This window comes from Lissotriton helveticus, chromosome 1_1 (genome assembly GCF_964261635.1).
Source record: "Lissotriton helveticus chromosome 1_1, aLisHel1.1, whole genome shotgun sequence".
NCBI lineage: Eukaryota > Metazoa > Chordata > Amphibia > Caudata > Salamandridae > Lissotriton > Lissotriton helveticus.
The window spans coordinates 1,185,762,004-1,185,786,578 of record NC_136057.1 but is presented as its reverse complement, the minus strand read 5'-3'; the positions used below and the strand labels follow the sequence as shown (position 1 = coordinate 1,185,786,578).

General features: G+C 45.2%; 1 protein-coding gene across 1 annotated transcript in view; it reads right to left on the bottom strand.

Moving 5' to 3' along the window:
• Positions 1-24,575, bottom strand: part of ARMC10 (armadillo repeat containing 10) — a 198,263-nt gene that overhangs the window by 141,184 nt on the left and 32,504 nt on the right. The window contains exon 2 of the mRNA XM_078679406.1: positions 17,037-17,179. Within this exon, the coding sequence (XP_078535532.1) occupies positions 17,037-17,179 (143 nt within the window). The remainder of the gene's footprint in view (positions 1-17,036; positions 17,180-24,575) is intronic.

Genomic DNA, 24,575 nt, shown 5'->3' with positions numbered 1-24,575 from the left:
GGAATCAACCGAATATTGACCCTGTGGACCTCAGGGGTGGTAGGACAGGGCAACTGGGAAAACAGGGAACCACTGGCGACTGGCATCCACAGTGTTCCAAGTACTGCCTATACAGTTGAAGTTTACTATCTGAGAGGCCTCACCCTCTACCCCCAGCATTCCTCAGCATCCGCTGCATACTGAGTCAACAAGAAAATGGGAAAACCCCAGGCTGTAAAAAGGCCAAACATCCAACATGTTGGAGGAAGAGGGTGAGGACGGAACGTGCTGGAGGAGGACCCCCTGCCCCTGTAAACCACAGTGATACTGGCAGCCATTAAAGACACCAAAGTGAAACTGGAGGCCCATATTGCCGCAGTAGTGAATGAAGTGGGAATATTACACGACGACCACAAGAAATTGATGACGCGGATCAAGGGGACAGAACTCAAGTTGGACGCAACCCATTCAGGTGTGCAGGACTTCACACGGAAGTGTGTACACCTGGAGAGGGGCCTGGCTGTTAACCTGTTCGAGTACAGGAAGGGCCTGAAAACCTGGCTCTTCCCCAAGTCAGACCTTTAACACTCCCCCTACCCCTACTTCTGGTTTTGTGCCGGTCCATCTTTCAAGTCTGAGCGCCAGGATACCCGTAGGGTGACAGCATGGCTATACAAAAGCCTAATTCAATTAAATTATCTGGCAGACTGGAAGAGGCTGAGGGGAGATCCCGGCGGCACAATATGAGATTAATGGGAGTCCCAGAAAAGGAGGAAGGCTCAAATAGCGAATTGTGCGTTGAGGAATGGCTGGAAAAAAACTGTGCTGCATGGCCGACCATCATGTTTTTTTCTCTGAATACCAGCATAAATCCCGGGCTAGTCCCGCTGGAAGATTATAGTTCAGTTGATTAACTACCGGGATAGGGATACTATACTATCATATAGTTATTGTGCAAACATGGCCTGTGGAAGGTCAACTGACAAGAAGTTAATATATACCTGCACTATAAAACCCTGGTTCAGAAAAAAAGGGTAGACCTTTATTCCACTGAAGAAAGTGCTGCGCCAACTAGGCCTCAAATATGCACTCATATTTCCAGCAAAACTGTAAAATGTACACAACGACAAAGCTCACTTTCTCCTCACTGCACAGTACGCATGGGTATAGCTGGAACACCAGGGACTGTGGTCGGGACCGGCGGCCCCGTCTGAGAGAGGGACAGAATGTTAGAGAGTACCAGGCAGGGACTGGACTGGCGCATGCCGCTGGACCTTACAGACAAAAGAGCAAATGAGAGCCGCACAGTAAAAAACTGTTGTGGACATCATGCAATGCAGCGACATCCTGAACAATAATAAGTAGAGAACACTGGCATCAGAGGCGGGGGAAAGTGAGCCTGGCTCACTGCCCCTAATATTGAAGGGGGAGCATCTGCAGACGTTCACCCCGATGACTTTGGAGAACATAATTTAGACTCTGCACCCCCCAGTCTTGGGCTGGAAAGTATATGACTATTTCTGGACAGACGCAGGGGTGGGTTGACCAATGACATTGTGGAATGGACTCTGTGTCTCAAAGGCATGGAAAACTAGCTCTGCGGCTGCGCAGGAAAGACCGAGGTCTTGGCGGGTGCAAAGTCTCGAACTGAGGAGAGAAGGACCCTAAAACAGCAGACACTACGGCTTTAGTGCCCAGAAGTTGTGCTCCTGCATGAGAAGTGTATAAAGTGTAAATGTTATATCAGTTATGGGAACACACATACTGTGAATTGGGGGTGTTAAGGTAGGGTGGATAGGTGGGGTATTGGTGACCCGAGCTATGTTCATGCACTGTACTGTGGTAGATTAAGTCACATGGTGAGACTGGCAAAGGCTGTGGTCCTGGTGATGTGGCGGAGGCCGAAAAGAGAGATGCAGTGAGACAGGAGACTCGCATCTCGTACGCCACTACGGGAAAGGACTAGACTGAGACAGGTGGTCGTGTTGAGAGGCTTTCAAGGCTGGGACAACATAAGCCTCACCACACTTGCAGACGTCTTGGGCGCTAACAAAATAGTCTTATTTGATTACCTGCAGAAGGAATTCCAGAGGTCGGAAGCACAATGGCTGAAATATAGACACTTGAGACATGCACTGTAGGGGAGCATAGACATTGAGGAGGAGACCCGGGAGGACTCTCCATTAGAGGGAAGACCACTGGATGTGCAAATCCACAGAAAATTGGTGCTGAATCAATCTATCCCTCCACAGGATATATCCAACCTACAATCACTTGCCCCCTCCCAATGGGCCTCGCACTTGTTTCACTACCTAGGCTTGAATTTAATATCATCCCTGTCATCATGGTCCCAAAGTGACTGGTCGGAGTGTAGACTAACTGTTCTAGAAGAATTGCAAACCTGGAGACCACTTCCTATGTCTTGGCTTGGCCATCTCAACGCTGCCAAGATGTATATTCTGCCGGAAGTCTTATATTTATTTTAAACCTTGGCCACTCCTATTCCGCAGGCTGATATCCTATGCCTTCAAGACGAGGTGACTTCCTTTATCTTGGGGGAGACGCCCGAGGTTCTCTAATAAACTTCTCATGCTGCCTAGGGATCAAGGGTTTAGCTTGTCCCAGCCTCTTTGAGTATTATTGGGCTTAGCCCTTTCAATATATTTCAGAATGGATTGTTTGAGATAGCGAAAAGCAATGGTTTCATATGGACTGCGCGGTGGCGTGCAGGCCACTTTGGGATCTGGCCTGGCTCTTCAGGCATACCCAACCCTGTAGCGCCTATATAGGTACCACTACGAAAACAGTCCTCAACATCTGGGACAAGATTGCAATTTCCAGGGCCTCACCACCTTCCCTTCACCCAGCTCTCCTTTGGCCAGTAACCATGCCTTCCGTCCAGCCTTACAACCACAATCATCTCAGCCTGCAGTGAGGGTGAATGTCGCACGGTTCAAGATCTCTTTGAAGGGGACGTACGACGTATGATCCATCTGGACTGAAATATTATCAACTCTGACACTGGGTGTTTACAACACCAAACGCAGAGCAGGCAATACTCCTTTCGAGACACTGGTAGGCTCTTTAGGCATATATCAGTTGCTACAACACTCCACCCCTTCCCAACTCCATACCTACCAAACACAATAGCACACAGACTCTACAGAGTAATCTTGCCGAAAAAATGGGAACAGCTATGGATCCATATTCCTAGGATATACAGGAGCAAACCCCGAATGTGAAACCGCCTATAAACTCATGACCTGCCGTATTACACTCCAACACGCTTACAGAAAATGTTCCCTACCTCCTCTCCTCACTGTTGGCATTGTCGATCGGTGATTGCCGATTTTATTCACATTTGGTGGTCCTGCCCACTACTCACCTTATTCTGGAAGGAAGTCCTGAGCCACATCAAATACATTGTAGGCTTCCCCCTACCAAACTTGCATACTGTGGCCATTCTGGGTGACCGGCCCCAAATACTCACAGTTGTGACTCATTCCGACTGGCACCTTATAACGCATATGTTGGGTGCGTCTAAACAAGTACTAGCTCTTCACTGGAAAAAGCCCTCTGCACCATATATTACTCTGTGGTTCACATACCTCTTGCATGTCATGGTGATAGAACTCTTAACATGCCGGATCATACATACAGAATCCAAATTCACTCGCATTTGGCAACCACTGATCAACCACTTTTCCAAACTGGAACACTCTTGTTGCACTCCTCCCCAGCACTGCACCCTCCAGCTTTTTGGAGATGTCCTCCTAGCTCGTGGAGCTGAAACTCCTTCACTAGATGCCCAGTTCCATTATATAGGAAATTTGGTACCCCCCGCCCCCAGCCTCCTACAACAGCATTGTCGGGCCTAATCCGGGATGCTCTATCCCCTCCTTTCTCTCCCCCCTCTCTTTCGCACCCCCTTCTCCATTTTCTTTTTCTCTACCTATTCTCTTTCTCGTCTTCTATCCTCTCTTTCTCTGCTCTCCCCTTCCATCTTCCTATTGCCAGCCTGTTCAGGGCTCAACCTACTGTACCTCTGGCTCCTCTCCACCCCCCTGCACTGTTCTCATATTACGTTGACAAAGGTGTTGACCCCCCCCCCTCCTTGAGACAAGGGGAAGTTTCTGTTTCTTCCTATTGCCACAGCTGTGGCTTCTCTGGCCAGTCATGGCTCTACTCTTAATCCTTTACCCGCTAGATATGTGATGCAAGATGACAATTGCTTCTGATGTATCTCTTTCATGTCCAAGAAATGATTGCTAACCTCACCTGCCTGGCATATGTTTTACACTGTGGTATGTGTTGATGCTCTTCAATAAAACAGATTTGACACACAAAAAAAGGGTTGCAGTAAAATTTTAGAATACATATTTTATTTATTCTGAACCAATTCTGCTTAATAAAAGGTACATATAATTTTGGCTCCACTACCTAGATATTTGTAAAACATGTGTAAATTGGTTTGTCAATATCTGATAACGGATACCGCTACTGAAAATATCTGATGAAGATATTTCTATTGTTCAAAGAGATGATTGAATATATTTGATGTTCAAAAAAGAAATGTTGAGAGTATTTTTGGCGGGTTACCTTGCACATAAACATCTTTGTTATCTTACTGTTCATATTCATTGTAGCGACAATTCATCTTGTGTGCACTAGAATCGGGTGATAGTTTTACATAAAGGTTTTAAAACGAATACCACATACTCTAGTGATTCATAGTGAGTTGTCAAATTGTGAAAGAGGAGTTGATGTTCCAATTATCATCTGTCTCATAGGGCTCCATGTTACCTGAAACACATCTTAAGCAAACATTGCTCAGTGTGTTGTGGACGGGTTGCAGTTCAACAGTTTTTTCCGATTTGGGTTGTCACATTTACTGAATCTTTAGTGCAATTGGGTTGGAAATTCAAAACTGGGCTCTAAAAAAAAAAAAAGCTCTCAAGAACATAACACAATAAATTAATCAAGCAGATGAAATGAGCTTTAACTGTGGGATGACAACTTCACAATAATGAAGTGAGTAAATGGAAATGGTTGGCCCTCAAATACAACACATATGCATAGATTCATCAAGCCAAATAGCGATCGCAATAGCTGCGAAACAGCGATTGCAATTGCCGCTCCCACAATTCATCAACTTCAAATTCAGCAAATTGCGAATTCGCAAAACAAAGAATCGCAAAACCAATTGTCAACCCACATTGCGATTCCGTAACAGCGATTTCCCACATTTTCTGCGTAATAACTTGCGAATTCGCATATATTTTGCGAATTCGCAAATATATTGCGAATTCGCAAATTAAATCGCAAATCAAATTCATCATACATCACAAATAGCGAAAATGCCCAAAATCGCTAATAACGAGTCACAATTTAAGGAGAAGCTAAACCAGGTGGTAACCATGAACTCCAATGAAAATTTTTTTTTTTTTTAAATGCAAACAAAAAACAGGTGTAGGGTAAAACAAACACACTTAAGGAGACTCAGTAGGAGCATGAGGAAAATCACAATGCCAGGTCTCTACATCGTGGCAAGGAGGCTGAGGCTCCAGGCTGCAGCCCAGAACCGACGCAGGATCCAGGAGCGCATTTTCCGGCTGCGCATTACACTCCTGGGCCAGACTGAGGAGCAGATCTACTCAAAATACAGGCTAAATGGGGCAATGATAAGGAAGCCCATCAGAGACCTTGACCCCCTGATGCAGCACCCAACAAGACGGACCAACGCCGTGCCCACCCATGTCCAGGTCCTGTGCTGCCTGCACCTCCTGGCCTCCGGAAGTTTCCAGGGAATAGTCGCATATGCAGAGGGCATATCACAGAGTACCCTGTCACGCTGCCTACAGAGTTTCCTGGCCGCCATGCTGAGCCGGATCCACCACTACATCACCTTCCCAACAACCCAACAGGACTTAACACAAACAAAACTGGACTTCTATCACACCGCCCAGTTCCCCCATGTAATTGGCTGCATCGACTGCACCCACATTCACATCTGTCCACCCGCTGAGACCGAATACATGTACCGGAACCGCAAGTCCTACCACTCACTCAACATGCAGATGGTCTGCAATGTGAAGACCATCATAACCGACATTGTGGCCCAATATCCGGGGAGCACGCATGATTCGTTCATCTTCCGGCACAGCAGCATACACACCTGCTTGGCATGGGGTGATTTTGACATCTCCTAGGTAAGTACACATGCCCACATACAGTATGTCAAGACCATGTTGCTGCGCATAACAGGCACTGACCCTCTGCTCCTACCTTCAGGTGACAGCGCCTACGGTCTCCGTGAATACCTCCTTACCCCATACCTCAACCCTGCTACACCACAGGAACGGCGTTACAATGCTGCGCACAAACACACAAGAAATGGTATTGAGCAGACATTTGGCATGTTAAAGAGTCGTTTCCGCATCCTCCACAAGACTGGCGGGGCCCTCAAATACCAGCCTGAGGTCTGCTGCCGCATTGTCGCAGTGTGTGCCATACTCCACAATATTGCCACCAAGCGGAGGATACCTGTGGAGGTGTCTGGTAGTGAGTCTGAGGGGGACAACCTGCCACCTGCACATGTGCATCATGCACGCAGGGAGAATCCTGCTGAAGGACACAGGCGCCGTAACAACATCACAATGAACTACTTCTAGTGCACCCATACCCTTCACACAACACCGCACTCATGCATGCCACATGAATTAATTACATGAGGAAGATTTGGGTTCAAAATAAAATCTTATTTTTATGTTCTACAAGCTGCAGATGTGCTTTGAATCATCAAAAAAAATTACAACTGTATTGCATCATACAGGCACTTGTGTCCAGGGCTGGCGTGCATGGTTTCATCACCATGGCACTGCCGGTAATGTTTATTCAGTCACTGGCGCCTCCTGCCGGACGCACCCTGTCGCCTCTCCAACTCCACGTTGGGAGTGTCCGAGCGTGATGCAGCACTGGGCCTGGAACTGTGGCGCCTTTCTGGTAGCATCTGCGCAGACAGGCTGCTCAGGCTCTATGTGCCCTCACTGGCATCATCACTCCCCTCATCCCCCCTTGCAAGGCGATGGTCGCACACCTGTTGATTCTCAACTGCAGCGGTAACCTGCTCCAGGGCCCATGCTACATCTTGGCAGCATTGTACCATTTGAAGCTGCATGGCCAGCAACCTGCGCGACAGTTGTGATGTGGCGTTCCCTATGAGGTGGTTCGACCGGGTATAGGCAGACAGCCTGGTCAGCAGCTGGCGGTGGCGTCGGCGGGTGATGTCCTGCTGCGACACCATCAGTTGGTTAATTTCTTTCACTGCAGCTGTTAGCTCCTGCACACTTTCTGTAAGCTGGTTTATATTGCGTGCAGGTTTGTACAACTGCAGCTGCATGGCTGCCATGTGCTGTGCCTGCTTGCGGTGCACAGTTAGCATCCGGGCTTCAATTCCTAGCCCTAGATTTTGGGCCTGTCGCTCCCTGTCTGGTCGTGTGGCCACAGTTCGCTGCTGCCTCAACCGGCCGCTTGCCTGGGACCGCACAGTGGCTGTGCGGCGTGTCTGCCTCCTGGGTGGTGGTGGGGTCGGATCCACTGCCATGCGTGACGCCTGGCGTGGTTGTACTCCTCCTGTGGTTGCAGGGGTGGCCCTGTGCGTTTTGGAAGGTGCTGGTACTGTTGCGGTTGCAGGTGCATGTGACGGTCCAGGTGCTGGGGCTGTTTGGCTCTCTCCCTCCGTTTCATCTGGAGTCTCCGCGATATGGAGTGCCTCGCTATCCGTGGTCTCAGCATCTGCGGCACCTGTGATGTGAATGAGTGCATGATTAATGATAGGATTCGGGCACCTGGGAAGGAGCAACATGCATGCAGACTTGCATTCCCTGACTGGCTTTAGGCGTATGTTTCACTTGACTGTTCTGGATGTGTGTGGCTGTCAGAGCACATTGTCACTCTACAGGTCCCACAATGCAACTGGGCGTTTCTGATGGGCAGGGACTGCATTCCTGGGTTTACCAAATGGCTGGCTATGGAGGCATGGGCATTGTTAGGGTACGGGGTCGCAGCTGCATGGCTCTTACCTTGTGATTGGTGTGTGGCTCTGGAGGTGTCCAGCTGAGTGACCCCCACGCAGGCTGCAGAGTTGATGGTGTCCTCAACCAAGTCCTCCAGTGGTGTGTTAGCGGGAACTGTGGACTCTCCTCCTCCCGTGGCCACTCTCTCCCCCAGCCTCTCTGCAATGCGTTCTTTGGCACGGCCTCTGAGGTCATACCACCTCTTCTTGAGGTCATCGATTGACCGCTGATGCGCAGCCAGATGCGCCTTTAGTCAGCCTCGGGCACCTTCCTGGAAAGCTTTCCAAAAAGCTCATGGTCCCTGCTGACTCCCGCAATCAAGTACTCCAGCTCTTGTTCGGAGAACTTGATTTTCCTCTTCCTGCCAGTTTCACTGCCTCCTGCTGCATCCTGGGACATTGTGGTTGCAATGTGTGTCTTGGGTCTGCAGGGTGTGTCTCCTGGAGCTCAGTGCCGTGCCTCCTCCTCAATCCAGCTCTGTGTTACAAATAAGTCATGGAGCTGCCTACTTCCTGGTTGTGATGTCATCATTGTGCTCAAAATGCAACCTCCCTATTTACAATTTCGGTATTTGCGAAAATCGCAATCTGGGGTTGGGAAACAGGCAATTCTGCGAATTAATAGCGATTTAGGGAAAATCGCATACGGCGATTGAGGGCGATTGCGAATCACACTTGATTTGCGACTTTGATGATGCATCCCATTCTGCGAATTCTAGATAGCGATTCGGTATTTTTCGCTATTTAGAATTCGCAGAATGGGTGCTCAATGAATCTGGGGGATAGATAGCTAAATCTTCTGAGGCGTGGTCCTGCGGGGCCAGCTACGGCTACTCAAAGAGAGAGTTCTATTTAAAGCCATGGGCTTTTGCAATGGACTCTTTGATGATAGGGGTCCACTATATCTGACCTCTTTGGTGACCTGCCATCTATCTAGCCGTAGTCTTAGATCTTCAGGCACCAATCTGGCAGTAATTCTGTGGCTGAGGAAAGCCAAGTAGAGTGGCCGCTCTTTTGCCTTCCTAGCAGCAAAAGCTTGGAATTCCCTGCCTCTTCATTTAACGATGGAACCGTCAGGACTGCTGTTCCAATAGAGGCTTATAACCTGGTTATTCCGCTCTGCTCTAGTACAGGCCCTTAATCTAGCTCTTTTTGTTTCTGTGACCACTAAATAGGACGGGTTTTCAGGTGGTGTTGCTCCTCTTTGGTTCTTCCTTCGTAGTGCTGGGACATGCCGTTAGGCGTAACCATGAGCTTTATAAATGTGCATTATTATTATTAAAATTCCGTATCTGAATTTGGCATAGAGAGTTTTTGATAATGCTGATGTTATATTATCTAAAAATGGCTCAAACGATAAAATATATTTATTATAAAAAATATCTGTCTATTAATGCTCAGTGTTTACATTTTTACATGTCTTCATCCCATACGCGCTGAGAGTTCATTCAATAGAGTTCGGGTTCGATGAGCACGCAGGATAGTGCATTGTTGCTTCCTGGAGACATATCAATTTACATTGAAGTTGACTATAACAACCCCACCTAAGCCACATAAATGGGACGGGTCATTGGACTGTATGGTCTTCTTTTGTCACTTTAGAAGACGCATTTACTCATTTCGAATTGGATTGTGATTATCTCACCTAAGCTGTGTGATTGGGCTCGGAATTCTTTCTGGAATTACCAATTTTGGATATAATCGAATAGTCGGTAATTTTGACTGATGGTCTGGGCATTCTTTAGCTTTTCGCTTGCAAAACTATTTCCGTCCTGATCATGACCCTTTGGCTTTTGGGGTTGAAACTCCATTAAAGCTTTAGTTGCATTTAGAAATGAACTGATACCAATACTTTTTCCATTGTTTATGTATTATTTGATTAAGTTGTAGATCCACTGCTATCTCTTTTTCCTTTGTCAAACACTATGTAATGTTCAAAAGTGTTTTTGTTGTGTAACATGTTGAGCAAGAAGTATCCATGTATTGTACGGTCTCTGTTGTGGTTTCTGTAAAGCGTATTTATAATAATAAAAAAAAAAAAACAGAATTCTTGTGTCGGCATCTTATATATTTTGGGGAATTTTTTTCAATTTTTGTTTTGTATTGATTGACTCGAATGTGAAATAGTTACTTTTCCTGGAACCATTGTTGTTCATGTACATTTGGAAAACTGTTCTTCCCATTGCAGGCAATCAAATATTTCTTTAAACACTGACTTTGTAATGGGAGTTGTCTCCTTCGGCGAATTCCAGAGTTCTCTCAACCTCAGATGGAATCAATATTCCTTAAGATGCGCATGCCAGGGATAACATAAGGGCCCCCATATGTGCACATATAGGTCTCCCGGGATTCTGTCTGAGCCAGGAGCCTTCCCACTTACAGCATTAAGGATAGCATCATAGGTTTCACCGAATGTAACTAAACGCGCACTTCGACTCCTCTCCATCACCATTGAAATAATTAGATAAGTTGCACATATTATGTGAGTATGACTTTTGGAAATGAGCTACCTAAACCTGGGGGGCTAAGTAATAGACTGAACTTTGGATGATACATGTAAACTACCATGAGCAAAAAAGTGCCAAAATGTGTTTTAGTTACCTACACAGGCGCTATTGTTATACCCCTGTCCCATTCAGTTTTAGTCTTCTTCTTGGCTATCCTATAGTTCTTCGTAGCTGTTTTTAAGTCAGATTGGACCTTGGTTCTTTTCAAATTGAGAAATGAGGATTTAGGCTCCGAACATTCCTTATTATACCAGTTGTTGCTCCCAGTTGGCCTAGTGCCTTTGCTTACTTCCCTAGTGATTGAGGCTTTAAAGTTGCGAATCAGGTCCTTGTGAATAATAATTATACTGTTATTTGTGCAAGATTTACTTGTCTTGCATTTAGATAAGATGTTCAACGTCTTCAAGATTATGTTGAATAAGAGAAATTGTACCTGGGCAACATTTTTATTTGGGACTATCTGAGAGTACGTTTGGTATTTGACAAGCTAAAAGTCCCTAACTGGACAGGGGGAGAAACACTAGGTATACGTGCAAAGTGGTCCTGGAGAGTAAGTTGTAAAGCATTGTGATCGCCATCTGAGTTTTCTATGGCTGCCTTATCATTCAAACAAAGCCAGAGCTGAACATCAAGCAGAATATAATCAATTCGGCTAGTACGGTTGACACAATTATATGTGTGTTTTCCAGCTAAATCTTATGACGTTCGGCCACTTCAAGCTCCAAGGCCCAAATGTACCGTAATCGCCATTAGCTGGATAGCCTGCCTAGCCCATTTGCTAATTGGTGGTAAATTAGGCTTCCACATTTCTCATCCTCCTCTTCAGTAATAATGTACTCTGAATTATCCAGTGGCTCGAATGTTGTATTAAAATCCCCTGCAACTATCAATGAAGTCTTGTCAGAATCGGCTTCCATAACATGCTCTAACAACTACAATGTCCGTAGACAGGTAGCCATCCGGTGGGGCACGAAATTTGCAGACTGGCTATCGGATGTGACATATGGGCACACTCAATTGAAGCAATTCTGGGAACAGATGCCTTCCGCTTCCCGTCCACGGGAAATATGGGAGCCATTCTTGGAATGGACGCGATCAAACGCGGAGGCCCCTGTACAAGTTTAGTTTTTTTGCATTAACGAACTATGACTTGTGGACATGTACTACTGATAAATGCGGAGTTGGGTGATGTAACCCCTGATATATTTAAATATTCATTTCTACGTCATTATATGTATGATGTGAACACAAGCCTAACCTGCTAAGCCAAGAGTTATCAACTGTGTATATATGTCTCCTGACGATGTTTGCTGAAATGACACCATATGTACACCCAACCTGTCTATCAACTGCACATTGATACATGGAAATGGACAAAATATGAGAGTTGTAATGCAATGTGAGGATATGTTATGTATACTATACGTGCGCTGGTACTGGCTATTTGTTAGAATTCGTTTTTGTAGGTTGACATGTCTTGAATGTTGTAAAACCAATAAATACAATAAAAAAAAAACTACAATGTTGGAGAATCTAAATGTTTTCCTGTTCAGCGATTATATATATTTATAAACATGGGCCAAATCAATTGTCAACTGCTCAACATGATTCTTTCGCGAAACTCTGACCCATAACATTAGACCCCCGAAGGTCTACCCTGACCAGTGTAAACAGCATTCATAAAATAACTGGTATACCCTGATCTATAAACTAGATTAATGCACCATGTTTCTTTGGATATGCATAAGCCAAAGAAATCAATAAATAGTCCCCAGTCCAGATCCTTTAGTTTTGCCTGGAGACCTGCTATATTCCAGGATAGGAGGTTCCATTTTCCCTTAGATTTGAATTCTGGAGCATGGGAACAAATTACAAATCCTTGCTTGACAAGTCGTGTCTCCTTGTCCGTGGTCAGGGCAGCTCTCCTTTGCTGACGAGGATCCGATTTCCTGAGCTTTACCAATAGATACCTGCAAATTGCGCATGCAATTTCAAGGGTGCCAGGGTACCAGAAGGACACCCTGTTGCACCTCTGAAATATGCATGTTTGCAGATGTTGTGCACACACATGCCCCTTTAGTGCATTTTTCAACATTTTTGCAAATTACCATCAAGTTCAAATTGATGGTAATTTGCGACCCCTAATAGCGAAATCGCTATTTGCGATTGCATCATGCATTGCATTTCGGGAATCGCAATTTGCGATTCTCTAATTGCATTCGCGATTTAGGTAATTGCAAAATTTACGATTACCTAAATTGCAAAATTGCATTTGGGTTGATGCATCTCAAATGCAAAAATACTGGGCGCAAAAGGGCAGATTCTGCAAATCTGCCCCTTTGCGACTGATATTTTCAATGATGCATGTGCCCCAAAGTTCTCCAAGTTCAGGTTCCCTGGATGGGGGTGGTTCAGATGCTCAACATATTTGGGGGGTTGAAGTGGGTGGGGGGAGGTCATGGGTTTTTAATTCAGGGTTCCACATCTGGCACCCTGTCGCAGGGGGGTTTGTTTTGTCGTTATTCTCGTATTGATAATGGCATGTTACCGACCGCATACATTCCGTAACACTCCACCTTTCAGGAATCTGGCCTTTTCTGCCTGACCACCGACCACAGACTACATCATTATCTTCTCCTGGCAACTACATGACTGACACCACCTTCTGACTTGGAACATTAGGGGTCTGAACGACTAGATAAAGGCACGCCTCATGCACCTATATCTTATCAGACATAATGTGGATGTGTGTTTCCCCCAAGAGACACCTATTCCAACTATGCGTGCAGCATCACCATCCTCTTCAGGAAGGGCCTTCCCTGGCAGGGCGCACACTCCTTCAATGATACTGAGGGTTGCTAGTGATCCTTGTCGGCACCCTTTATAACTAGCCATTGATACTAGTGCCACTCTATTGCCCTGATATCGATGACCCAAGCTTATTCACCCAAGTTTGGCAAATCATATCCTCTCTGGGACCCCACTCTTTGATATGGGGCGGTGATTTTAACATTGCGCCCTCAATGGCACTGGACCGCTCGGGGTTCGCATCCAACACCCAGAGGCCACAGCCACACTATATTAAATTTTAAAGGACAACTCCCGATTTGAAACCTGGCGCCACGAACACCCAGAAATCCGCGAAGGTTCTAGTGTATCCGATTAGCGCATATCTTGGTCCTGCATCAACTTACGGCTTATCACCCGCACATCGCCTCCTGGGTCACCTCTGTGGACCACCTGGCCTGTACACTATCAGATCACACCCTGGTGCGCCTGTGTCTGGGATTTCCGCTGTATGTTCACATGGCGCCTACCCCCTAACTCGCTTCGCGATACTGCTTTTCGCGAGAAGATTGGGGGTGCCATCAGAGACTATTTTGAGCACCTTCAAGGCTGTGATCCGGGGTGCTAACGTCCATCAGAGGAACCCTCGAGGGCTTGGAGAAAGACATCAAAGCACTAGACCTCCAGCAATCACAGAACCCCAGTCCCGCCACCCTCGCCTCTATCAGAACTAAACTCACCGAGTTCAATGCGGAGGAGGATAGAGAAGTTGCATTCTTAGGCAGAGAGGCTTGTGCTCGCCATTATGGTGAGGGCGATCGCCCTGGTAAGACCCTTGCAAACTTACTAAGACACCCACACGCATCCTCATATATCACTGCGCTTAGCGACAAGACTGCCGAAAGGACTACTTACCCTGGCGACATTATCGCTAGGATGTCCTCTTTCTATGCTCAACTATACACTGCTGATAAGGCCCCGCCTCTGGAGATCCTGGATCACTACTTTGATTTGATCAAGCTTTTATGGCTCGGCAACAGACACCGTGAATATCTGTATGAGCCATTTACCCCTGAAGAAATTACAAAAGTTATTGCAGGACTCCTGGGCGATAAAGCTTCTGGCTCAGACGGGCTCACCCCCGCCTTTTATAAGAATATACATCTCTCCTTGTTCCACATCTGACAGAGATGTACAATGAATCTCTTGCCTTGGGCAGATTTCCCCCTTCTCTTCGCGAAGCCATGATTAATCTCCTTCTTAAACCTTATAAATCCCCCGAGAGTTTCGATTCATATCGCCCCTTATAACTAATTAATACCGACAACAAAATGTATGCAAAACTGCTAGCCAATTGTCTCCTCCCTCTAATGCAACTAATAGCCAGTTCTGACCAATTCGGGTTTATCCCTGGAAGTGCAACTTCGCACAATCTGTGCACCATTTTCTCTGTTATCCACCAGATCAATCCCGCTTTGACTGCAGTGGCCACCCTCCTAGACACCACTAAGGCTTTTGATATGCTGGGATGGCCCTTCCTTTTCTATCTTCTTCCTCGACTAGGCTTTAGACCTTGCTTTGTTCAAAAGATACAACTTCCCTACACACTCCTGACAGCACGCATCAGGATTAACGGGCAGGTTACCGACCCCATGGCTATCACGAGGGGACACCAGGCAGGGTTGTCCCCCTGTCCCCTATGCTATTCGCCATTGCTATGGAACCTCTGGTGGCGCAGCTGCGCCAACACCACAACCAGCAGGGCATTGGCTTTTCATCCCGCTGCCTGGTGACCTCAATGTACGCAGACATTGTCACAATATACATTCAGGAACCTTAAGAGAACCTGGCTCCCATGACAAGGGAAGTGATCCGTTTCGGCTGCCTCTGTGGGGTACAGGTTAACTGGAGCAAATCCATCCTCTTCCCCCTCACAGATGCTACCAAGCTGTTTCCAAATGACTACCCATTCATTTGGGCGACTGGTCCCACTAGATACCTTGGCATTTGGGTGAGCAGAGATATGGACGAGCTGAGGAGGTCCCATATGGCAAAGCTATGATTGTCTCGAAACCAAAATACAATCATGGTAAAAACTTCCCCTCTCATTAGCCGGCCGCCTCGCAATTGCGAAAATGGTCATGCTCCCAAAATTTCTATATTTATTTTTAAATATCCCCATTCCACTCACATCACACTTTTTCAAAAGACTACGTTCCAATATTATTACACTGATTTAGGCTGGACACCGGCCCCGTATTGCCCAAGAAGTCTTAACACTGCCCTTAGTCAGCGGCGGAATGGGAGCCCTTTTTTCAGGCTCTACGCGCTGCGCGCCCAAACGAGCTTCATTCATTTTTTGATCCATCCAACGCCATTCCAGCCAAACTGTACAACCCTTCTCTTCCCGTACCTGCCAGTCAAAATTGCACAAAGCGATGCTGGCGGGAAAGTGGCTTGTAATCAGTCTGTTAGAAAGCTAAAATGAGATGCACACGTGGTTAAATAAGGGAGGGGCACGGAGAGTACTGGCGGTTTGGGACGGAGCAGAGGCTGGATGAATTTTACAAGTTCATGGCAGGTACGGGAAGAGAAGGGTTGTACAGTTTAATTGAGGGGCGAATGTGTGGGCAGGGATTGAGTAATGACAGGATGGTTGGAGATTAGGTGGGTAGGATCAATACAGGAGGAACAGAGGAGTTGGGAAGAAGCTCAAGCGTCTCTTAAGAAAAACGAGTGAAAGGGAGAAAACCGGCTAAAGTGATGTAAAATGAAAGATTGGGTTAAGAATGGTATTTTAGAGAGAAAGAAGGTTTTGGTTAGTTTGAAAGTCAGACATAAGGATGGGGGAGGGGAGTTTTTCGGGGGTTATGTGGAGGAAGGGAGAGTGATAACACATGGTATGGAATATGTGGGAAAGGATGGGAAAGTTGACTGTTCAGCAGGCCGGAAAGCTCATTGGGAAAACAGCAGAGTATGTCTTTCTAGCATAGCGCTTCTGTAGGAGTAGAGTGGACATTTTTTAAGCACTGAACATGGAGAATGCACAATGGGTGAATAAGCGAGGGCTGGTTTGCAACTAGCATATTGAAGAAAAGAGCATGTGAATGTGATATTGAAACAAGAGTCACAATTATGAATCAAAATGGTAATTATTATAATTGTTTTCATTGTCATTTACAGTGACCCCCGAAGAAGGGCACTTGACTGCCCGAAATGCATTGGGTTTTTAATAATAAAAGCCCTGCCTTGGATGAATTATTGCATTGGTCGTGTTCCTTTTTGAGGTCCGGATGGTCACGATTTGAGCATGAGAAGCTTAGAAAATGGCAAATAATTCCGCGTGTGATTTGGAAACATAAAAGGAATGACTAGAGTTCGACTGAAAAAATTGTTGAGAAAAAGGTTTACAATGTTGAAACAATGAAAAAGGACTAAATACAAGATTGCCACAATGGTGCCTTCAGCTGTGCAGCTGGCAGGGGCGTAGAGAACGCCTCACTCCTATACCTGTATTCTCAATCATGCACGCCTATTCTAAAATGAGGTTGACAAGTTTTATTGTTGTGACCTAAGTCTCAATTATTGGACTCTAATTGTAAGTAACAAATATTTTGAAGGTAATGGACATGGATTGAAACGGTTCCTATAAATCAATTTACAGATTAATAGAAGAAAAAATAACTCACTTGATTAACTGAAAATGCAGCACTGTTACTAAGAGTAATCAAGGCTTGTTTTCGAACTGACGATTCTTCTGTGGCTTCAAGCAGTTCAATAACTCTTTGTAGATGTTGAGCATCCAAATTGCTTGATGGATTTATTAGAACATCTGTAAATACAAAAAATATTTATACATGTGTACCTTTCACAATTTGTTACCCACACGGAACATTGTATCAATCATTCTAAGTTAAACATATCATACAAATATTAGCAACTTGTGAAGAATACAAAGGCTCAAGCCAGCTAGGGAGAGGAGGAGAGGTAAACAAAAAAGATGGCTTGAATGCAGGAAGTTCAAAACGAGATCACAAGACACAGAAAATGAAATGGGCTAGTATTAAGCCAAACATTGTATGAGTTTGTGTGGCGCATAAAGGGCACATTCAATGGCTTCTAGACAAGATCCTCTGGCTATTACACCAGTATAAATGAGACTGGAGGTGCTGTGTTTGGGGTATCATGCACTTTCATTACACCTACTCGCCGACCCGTGTTCCCTCTCACATGGTGTACAAGTGATCGATATTTTGGAGCATTCGTAAGTAATGGGTCTTGTAATATGTCCAGTTCAGAGTTTCTGCAAAATCAGCCATTGTACGGTGGCTGCACCGACACCTAACTTGGATTATGATGGGATAAAAGAGCAACCAGTAACCAAACCCTCCTTGTTTGGGCCATTCCTTCTACCATTACATCCCACTCCCTTTGTTCTTATCCAATGTTTTTGCTTGCAGAGAGACATAAATGCCACAAGCGAACCATCTCCTCCTCGTTCAGGTTGGGGTCCTTCCCTGCCCACTTCTTTCTCCCTTTTGTACCCTACAGACGCTTGCGGTATACCTCCTCCTCTGGAACTGAGCATGCACATAGGCTATTCCCTAGACTCGCTTCTCTATTATAGGAAATAACTCACTGGAAAGGAGTCCTTTCTGTCCTGCCTTACTCTGTTAACTGTGTTAGCTATACCTATGCTCACATGGACTGTATTGCACGCACCTGAAATACAATTTCTTTTTGAATAGCATGTTATTACCCGAAGGCAACTTGGTGCTGCCCACCGCGGAAGAAGAGAAACAGAGAAAAGTAAGCGATTACTTAGAAAATCCTCACGGAAGAGAGAAAGAAAACTTAAATAAAAAGCCATGTCTTCAAAACTTTCTTTAAAGAGAAGGCGTGTACATTTCTTCAATTGAAGTGTGAAGTTGTTCGATCGTTTGGCTGTGCAATGAACGAAACTTCAGCCACCACAATGGACTCTCTTGAATTTGGGAATCATCACATTGTAAGCCGAGGAGGATTGCAGAGTTCTGGATGGGCGGTACCAAATAAACGTTAGTTTTAAATAGTCCGGATCTAAACCATTCAAAGCTATGAAAGCAATGCATAATGCTTTGAATCAATGTGCTTTCGAATGGGTAGCCAATGAGGCTAACCAAGGCTTGTGATACTTATTGATGCTTGGGAATATCAAAATAACATGCACACCACAACGTTCTGCAGGACTTGTACTTAAGGCTCTCTGCTGCATGTTAATATACAGTGCAGTGCAATAGCCCAGTTTCAAAAGCACAAAGGCCGTGACAACCACCTTCTGTACATTTGGTCGGATAAACAGGAAGACCTTCTTCAAGAAGGATAAGGAGGTCATGGCGTTAATTTGCTTTTCAAATGACAATCTGTCATCGAAGATGATCCCTAGATTTTTTGCTTTGGAGACCAGTGTTGGTAGGCTTCCAAATTCCTGAGTCCACTAAGTTAGAGCCCAAATAGAAGTGTCGTTAGGCAGCAGGAGCACTTCGGTATTATCAGAGTTAAACTTGAGAAAATTGTTGGACATCCAATTACTGATTTTCCGCATGCAGCTATAGAAACTGCTTGCGGTAAATGTAAATTGTAAATTGATACTTGTATAGCGCACTACTCACCCGCAAGGGTCTCAAGGCGCTTGTACGAATACCGCTGTGGAACCCATCCTGGCTTTCCCTGTGAGGTGTCCACTCCTGGGCACCCCCAAGGTGGAGGCCAGGCATCCTTAGCGTTGTGGGGGCCGTTGTGGAGATTAAGCAAGCTATTGCCCAGAGTTGCAGAGTGGGATTCCATGATTGGAATAGTCACTGAGGCGAGAAATTCAGGTCCGTGGAATTTTGAGCCCAAGACCCGCCGAGGCGGGGAATTGAACCCTGGTCCCGGGCTAGACCTCTGCATCAGGGTCTGCCGCTCTAACCATTGAGTCACACTTGCGGTGTGCTCTTGGTTTCCAGCCACTGATACTACGATCTGAGTATCATCTGCGCAGCTCACAACCAAGAAATCAAGCGTTTTGATAAGTACTGTCAGGGGGGTAACATAAAGAATAAAAAGCTTAAGGCTCTCAGATGAGTCCTGCGGTACCAAACATGGCAGTGAGAAGGATCTGGATGAGAAGTCATCAAAAGCCCAAATTGTTCTCTCTCCGATAGGAAGTTTTTTAAAAGGGCCTGAGAAGAACCCCTGATGCCTATGGAATGGAGACAGCCAATCGATATAACATGATTGACCGTGGCAAATGCAGCCGAAGGATTCAACAGAATCAAGGCCCCGTTACTTCCATAATCTAAGGTGGTTCTCAGTTCTTCCAAAGGAACAATCAAGGCTGACTCTGTACTGTGTTCACCCCTGAAACAAAACTTTGAATGGTCCAGAAGGTGAATAGACTTGTGACCAGTACTTTATTAATCGCCTTCTCCAAAATCTTAGCTGGGAAAGGGGGGCGTGATATTGACCAATAATTGTTGGGGTTCAAAGGACTCAAGTTGGGTTTCTTGAGTAACAGCAAGATGGAGGCTCTTTTCCAAGCCTTTGTGAAATATCCTTGACTGAACTTTTCATTGAAACTGATCACCAGCTGGCTATTATCTTAGGAATTAGTTCCTAAATCCTGGGAGGACAAGGGTCCAGGGGGAACCAAATTTTATTGATTGGAGAAAGTCCAGAACTCGCTTGGGCATCAGTACTGGAAAAGATAAAAGATGAAAGGAGTACTGTATCAGCATAGGTACTGCCTTTCCCATCTTGAGAACAAGATGGAACCTATGGTAACGCCTCCGGATAGACTGATTCCGGAGATGGCGGGGTGGATGGGTGGTGGTGGCGATGGAGTCATAGCAGTGAAGACATTATAGATATCCAACCTTTGCCTGAAAAAAAGGATGCAATGGTGTTGCACAAAGATTGATTACTGTTATCCTTTTTAGTGTCCTCAACATTTGTGAGTTGTTTTACCGAAGTAAATAGCTCTTTAGTCGAGGTTTTCAATGTTTTTATTTTGTGCATGACATAGGCAGATTTTTCTTTAGAGATTAAGGCTTTGTATTAATTTATTTTCAGTTTATACGTTTATGAAAAAAACTTCCTGATGCACTACAGTTGAGCCTCTACTTGCACTCCTGTCTACAACAACACTGTTTGCATTCTCTTAGGTTATCCAAAAACCAAGGCTGCGAAGGTGTAGCTCTCCTACTGAAAGTACCTTTTTCTGGGGCTAGCTGACTAATAACCAGATCTAGCCAAGAGAGGTAGTTGTTAGTGGTTTGATCAAGATTTTTAGTGGAGCACCTTCCTTCATGTCTTGTGGGAGTGCCCAGTGATCCAGGGTTTCTGAGGCGGAGTGATAGACATAAAAAAAGAACACTTACCTGTGATCGGCTGCCTCTCCTTCGCCTTCTTCTCTCCCCAGCAGCATGGAATGAAAGCAAACAGGCTCCCAGACTCCCCTAATTCAATCATGACGCTGTTGTCACCAACATGACAGCAGCATCGTGATTGTTCTGAGCGGCCTGTTTGGCCGCTCAGGCAGCGCCTGGGTGCCTGGAACAGTTCTCCACCCGGCTGTGCAACAGAGCCGGGTGGAGAAATGCTAAGTGTGCATGTCTGTTTGACCAGCCAAACTGACATCCACATTTATGGTGCATATATTTCCTCCTCCCCCTGCTCTGACAGCTCAGCCTCGCCCCGCAATAACCTGGTTCAAAGTCCGCACTGTAAAATAAAATGATAATATCATTGTGGTATCATCATATTATTTTTCCTTTTTTGCACTCAGTGATGCTCCTCTGCCTTAGAGGAGCCGCTGATTTGTCTATTTTATGTCATGGGCGGGTCTTTCTCATTTTAAAGGGAAACTGAATACTAAGGGGAATTGGCTGCAATTTGTATTTGCAGCTCTTGTAGATGTTGCTCTTGAGATCACTGCTCATGATATGTAACTGAAACAAGGAGTCATGGTTGCGTGTCATCTCATGGTTTCAATCACTTACATCCAAGAAATATCAAAGTATCAATTTGTTGACATTTTCTGTAATAACCTGTAGGCCCCAGGAGAAGCCTATTTTCTCCGTCAGTTCTGAAATATAGCCTTCTGTATCTTCTCTTTTACAAGAGTTTACAGTTCAGTATAGGACTGCAAAGACATTTATATTTGCTTGTGTCCAGCACTTCTCCTTCTTTTGAGCCTCCAAGTACTTGCTTAAATACAATGTAAGGACTCGATGCAGTTCAACAGCCTGTAAATGAACAGCACTAGAAGAAGGATAAATGCTCGGCTATCTTCGCTGTCTTCGCCATCCCTGGCGAAGACAGCGAAGATATCAGAAGATCGAAAGATGATGCATCGCGAACACTTTATTACATTGACCAGAGTCCTTAGGGGCAACACCGCCGGTGTGTGAGTAGTGTGCGACCCCACCCCCATTTGTATCTTCTCAATAGGTGTTTGCCATATCCAAAGAAGGAAAAGGTTGATCAGATTAAATTACATCTTTTGAGAGGGTTTAAGTAAATCCTTACATGCAGTCTCATTGGTCCGGGCGCATGACACATCGCGTGACACATCGGTACAAATTAGTGCTGAAAAAGTACATGTGAAACCAGCGGCTCCTCCACTGTGTTGCTGGATTTGAAAGAGCAGACACAGGCTCCAAGTCTACTTGGGAGCATAAATTGTCAACTCTCAGGCCAATCCTTATGCTGCTTTTGGCAGCGTGAAAGTAGTGTGAGGATTGCCCGCAGTGCAGTGCATGGAGAAGAGAGGGGCGTGATGTGTAGTGAAGGTATGTGTCTTTTTTTTGTGTGTTTGTATGTCCCCACCTCCCCACCCATTCCCTCACCACAGAGGCTCGTCGTAGCACCTCCCAATTACCTGTTTGCCTCTGTGACTACAGCTGTAAAATGGAGCGGCCACATGGGCAAAAAAGCACCCTCATCTCCTTTGGGCTATACCCCCATGAAAATGAGGGAAAGCCTCTTTGCCACAACACTAGCCTATAATGTGTGCCAGCACAATCCATCTTGAAGATGGGCCGCACAAGCACTAGTGGCACCTTATTTAATGCCTTATTTGAAGCCATGATTGCGGAAGACAGTGCAGCCACAAGGGGCCAAGAATTTGGTGAAAGTTACACTACAAAAACACTTCTGTGACATAATACGTGCGGTCATGATATCACGGTGACAGGCTCAGTAGATGTATGAAGCTGGTAGTTCAGGAGTATCTGGAGTGGGTGGTTTCAATATGAATTTGAAAGAAAGCTCTTGAGTGAGAGAGGGTGGTTGGAGCTCAGGAGTAAATGGTCTCAGTATGAGACTGGTGGGGTGGAGTAAGGAATAAAATTACAAAACGAGGTGTTTGGCACATTGTGTTCAGGGTAAGGGGTCTCTACATGAGCCTGGAGGGATCAGCTCAAGAGCGATTGTATGTAAAGAAGGTCAGGATAAAGAACTGGTGGTGCAGAGGTTCAGGAGGAAGATCTTGGTATCGGATTCAAGGGCTGGGCTCAGGATTAGAGGTCATAATAACAGATTGGAGGGTGCAGAGCAGGAGTGAAGGGTTACACTTTTAGAAATCATGGAACATGAGGCTCAGTTGTAAGAGGACGCAATATGAGATTGAGGCAGGTGGGCTCAGAAGTAAGAGGTTAAGATATTTACCAGAAGTACTGGGCTCAGAAATAAGAGGCCAGTATAGGAGACTGGTGGTGTAGGAGCCTCAAGGACAAGGACAAAAGGTCTCAATATGAAAGTAGAGTGGAGGCCCTGTAGGTCATATGATGATACTGCAATGGTGTTTATAAGGCACTTACTACCCCATATGAGGTGACAAAGTGCTTTTCGGCGGGCAGGAACCTAAAAAGGATTAGCAGTGGGTTGGTATAGTAAAATTCGAGTTAATTTAAGCGGTGGACATGTGATGTGAGTCTGTTAGTTGGTTTACAAAGATTAATGGGTAGATAGAAGAGGAAAGAGTCCAGAAAGTGCTTATTGGGAGATCTTAGTAGCAAGATGAGGTTTGGAATGAGTATAATGGGAAATGGAGGCGAGAAGAAGCTCTAGAAAGTGATTAGAGAGATCATAGTAGTAAAATGAGTGCAATGAGAATAGCACTAAGGATGAGTAAGAGGTCTTGACTACTTTGGGGGTTGAGGAAAATGGCTCAGGAAAACTGGGGGGGGGACACACAATATTTAAATTCTCAGGGGGGAATATGGTTGCAGTAGGAGACTTAAGTTGCGTGCTTGGAAGAGTTCCATGACCAGGCTTAAAGAGATATTCAAATGAACTTCTCTTGAATACTGAACGACCTATGTACCCTAACCTTAACACCAAAAACAAGGAGTGAGAAAGCCACCAAGCAATCTAAAGATACTGGCATGCACATCACACTCTAACACAAAAATACAATAGCTAAAATAACAGGTACTTCTCATAGCAGATATTTGAGTGGGCCTACAGTAAGTCAGAAAATCAGCCTTTACCACAGAGATATCAACACTTGGAGAATGACAGCGAAAGTAAGAAACGTCCTATAAAGGCATAAACTGGTGAACATAGAAAAAACACTACACCAAAAGCTATCAAACACTCTCAGAAGCCAGGCAATGACACTAAATGATGGGAAAACACTCACAGATCTGGGTTCAGAGTGAAGGTTTCCAAGCTTAAACCCCCCCACTTTGAGCAGTCTCCTGCTTCTCCAGTGCATTATCGGACTTTCAACCACCTAACAGCACCTAGGCAGAGCTTAATCAGTAAAAACAAATGAGCAAAACATAACTGCAGGGCCAAGGTTGTTCTTTGAAGATAATTTCCAGTGCTATCTGTTGAATGCCAAGGTTGCTGCATGCCAAGGCTCACTCATCTTGATTCCCCCTCATGTGTCTTTCTTACACAACCATACTCTTCCTTGCCAAGTAAAGTTTATTTGCAATATTTGCTACTCATTTTATGCGTACACCCACGATTCATTAGCCTTCCTACTTCGATAAAAATGTTTGTAACTCAACCTAACAGTCTTCAACTAGGGGCACTAGCTGCATTTTTCTTTGACACCTACTTATATTTAATATATTCTTATATGAAATGCATAGCTCTGTGTTTTTTCCCATACAGAATACAATTTTAATGCTTATTCCGGTTTCCTTTTTATTGACTTAAACATGCTTCTTTGTAAAGTTGTACTTTGCGGTTTC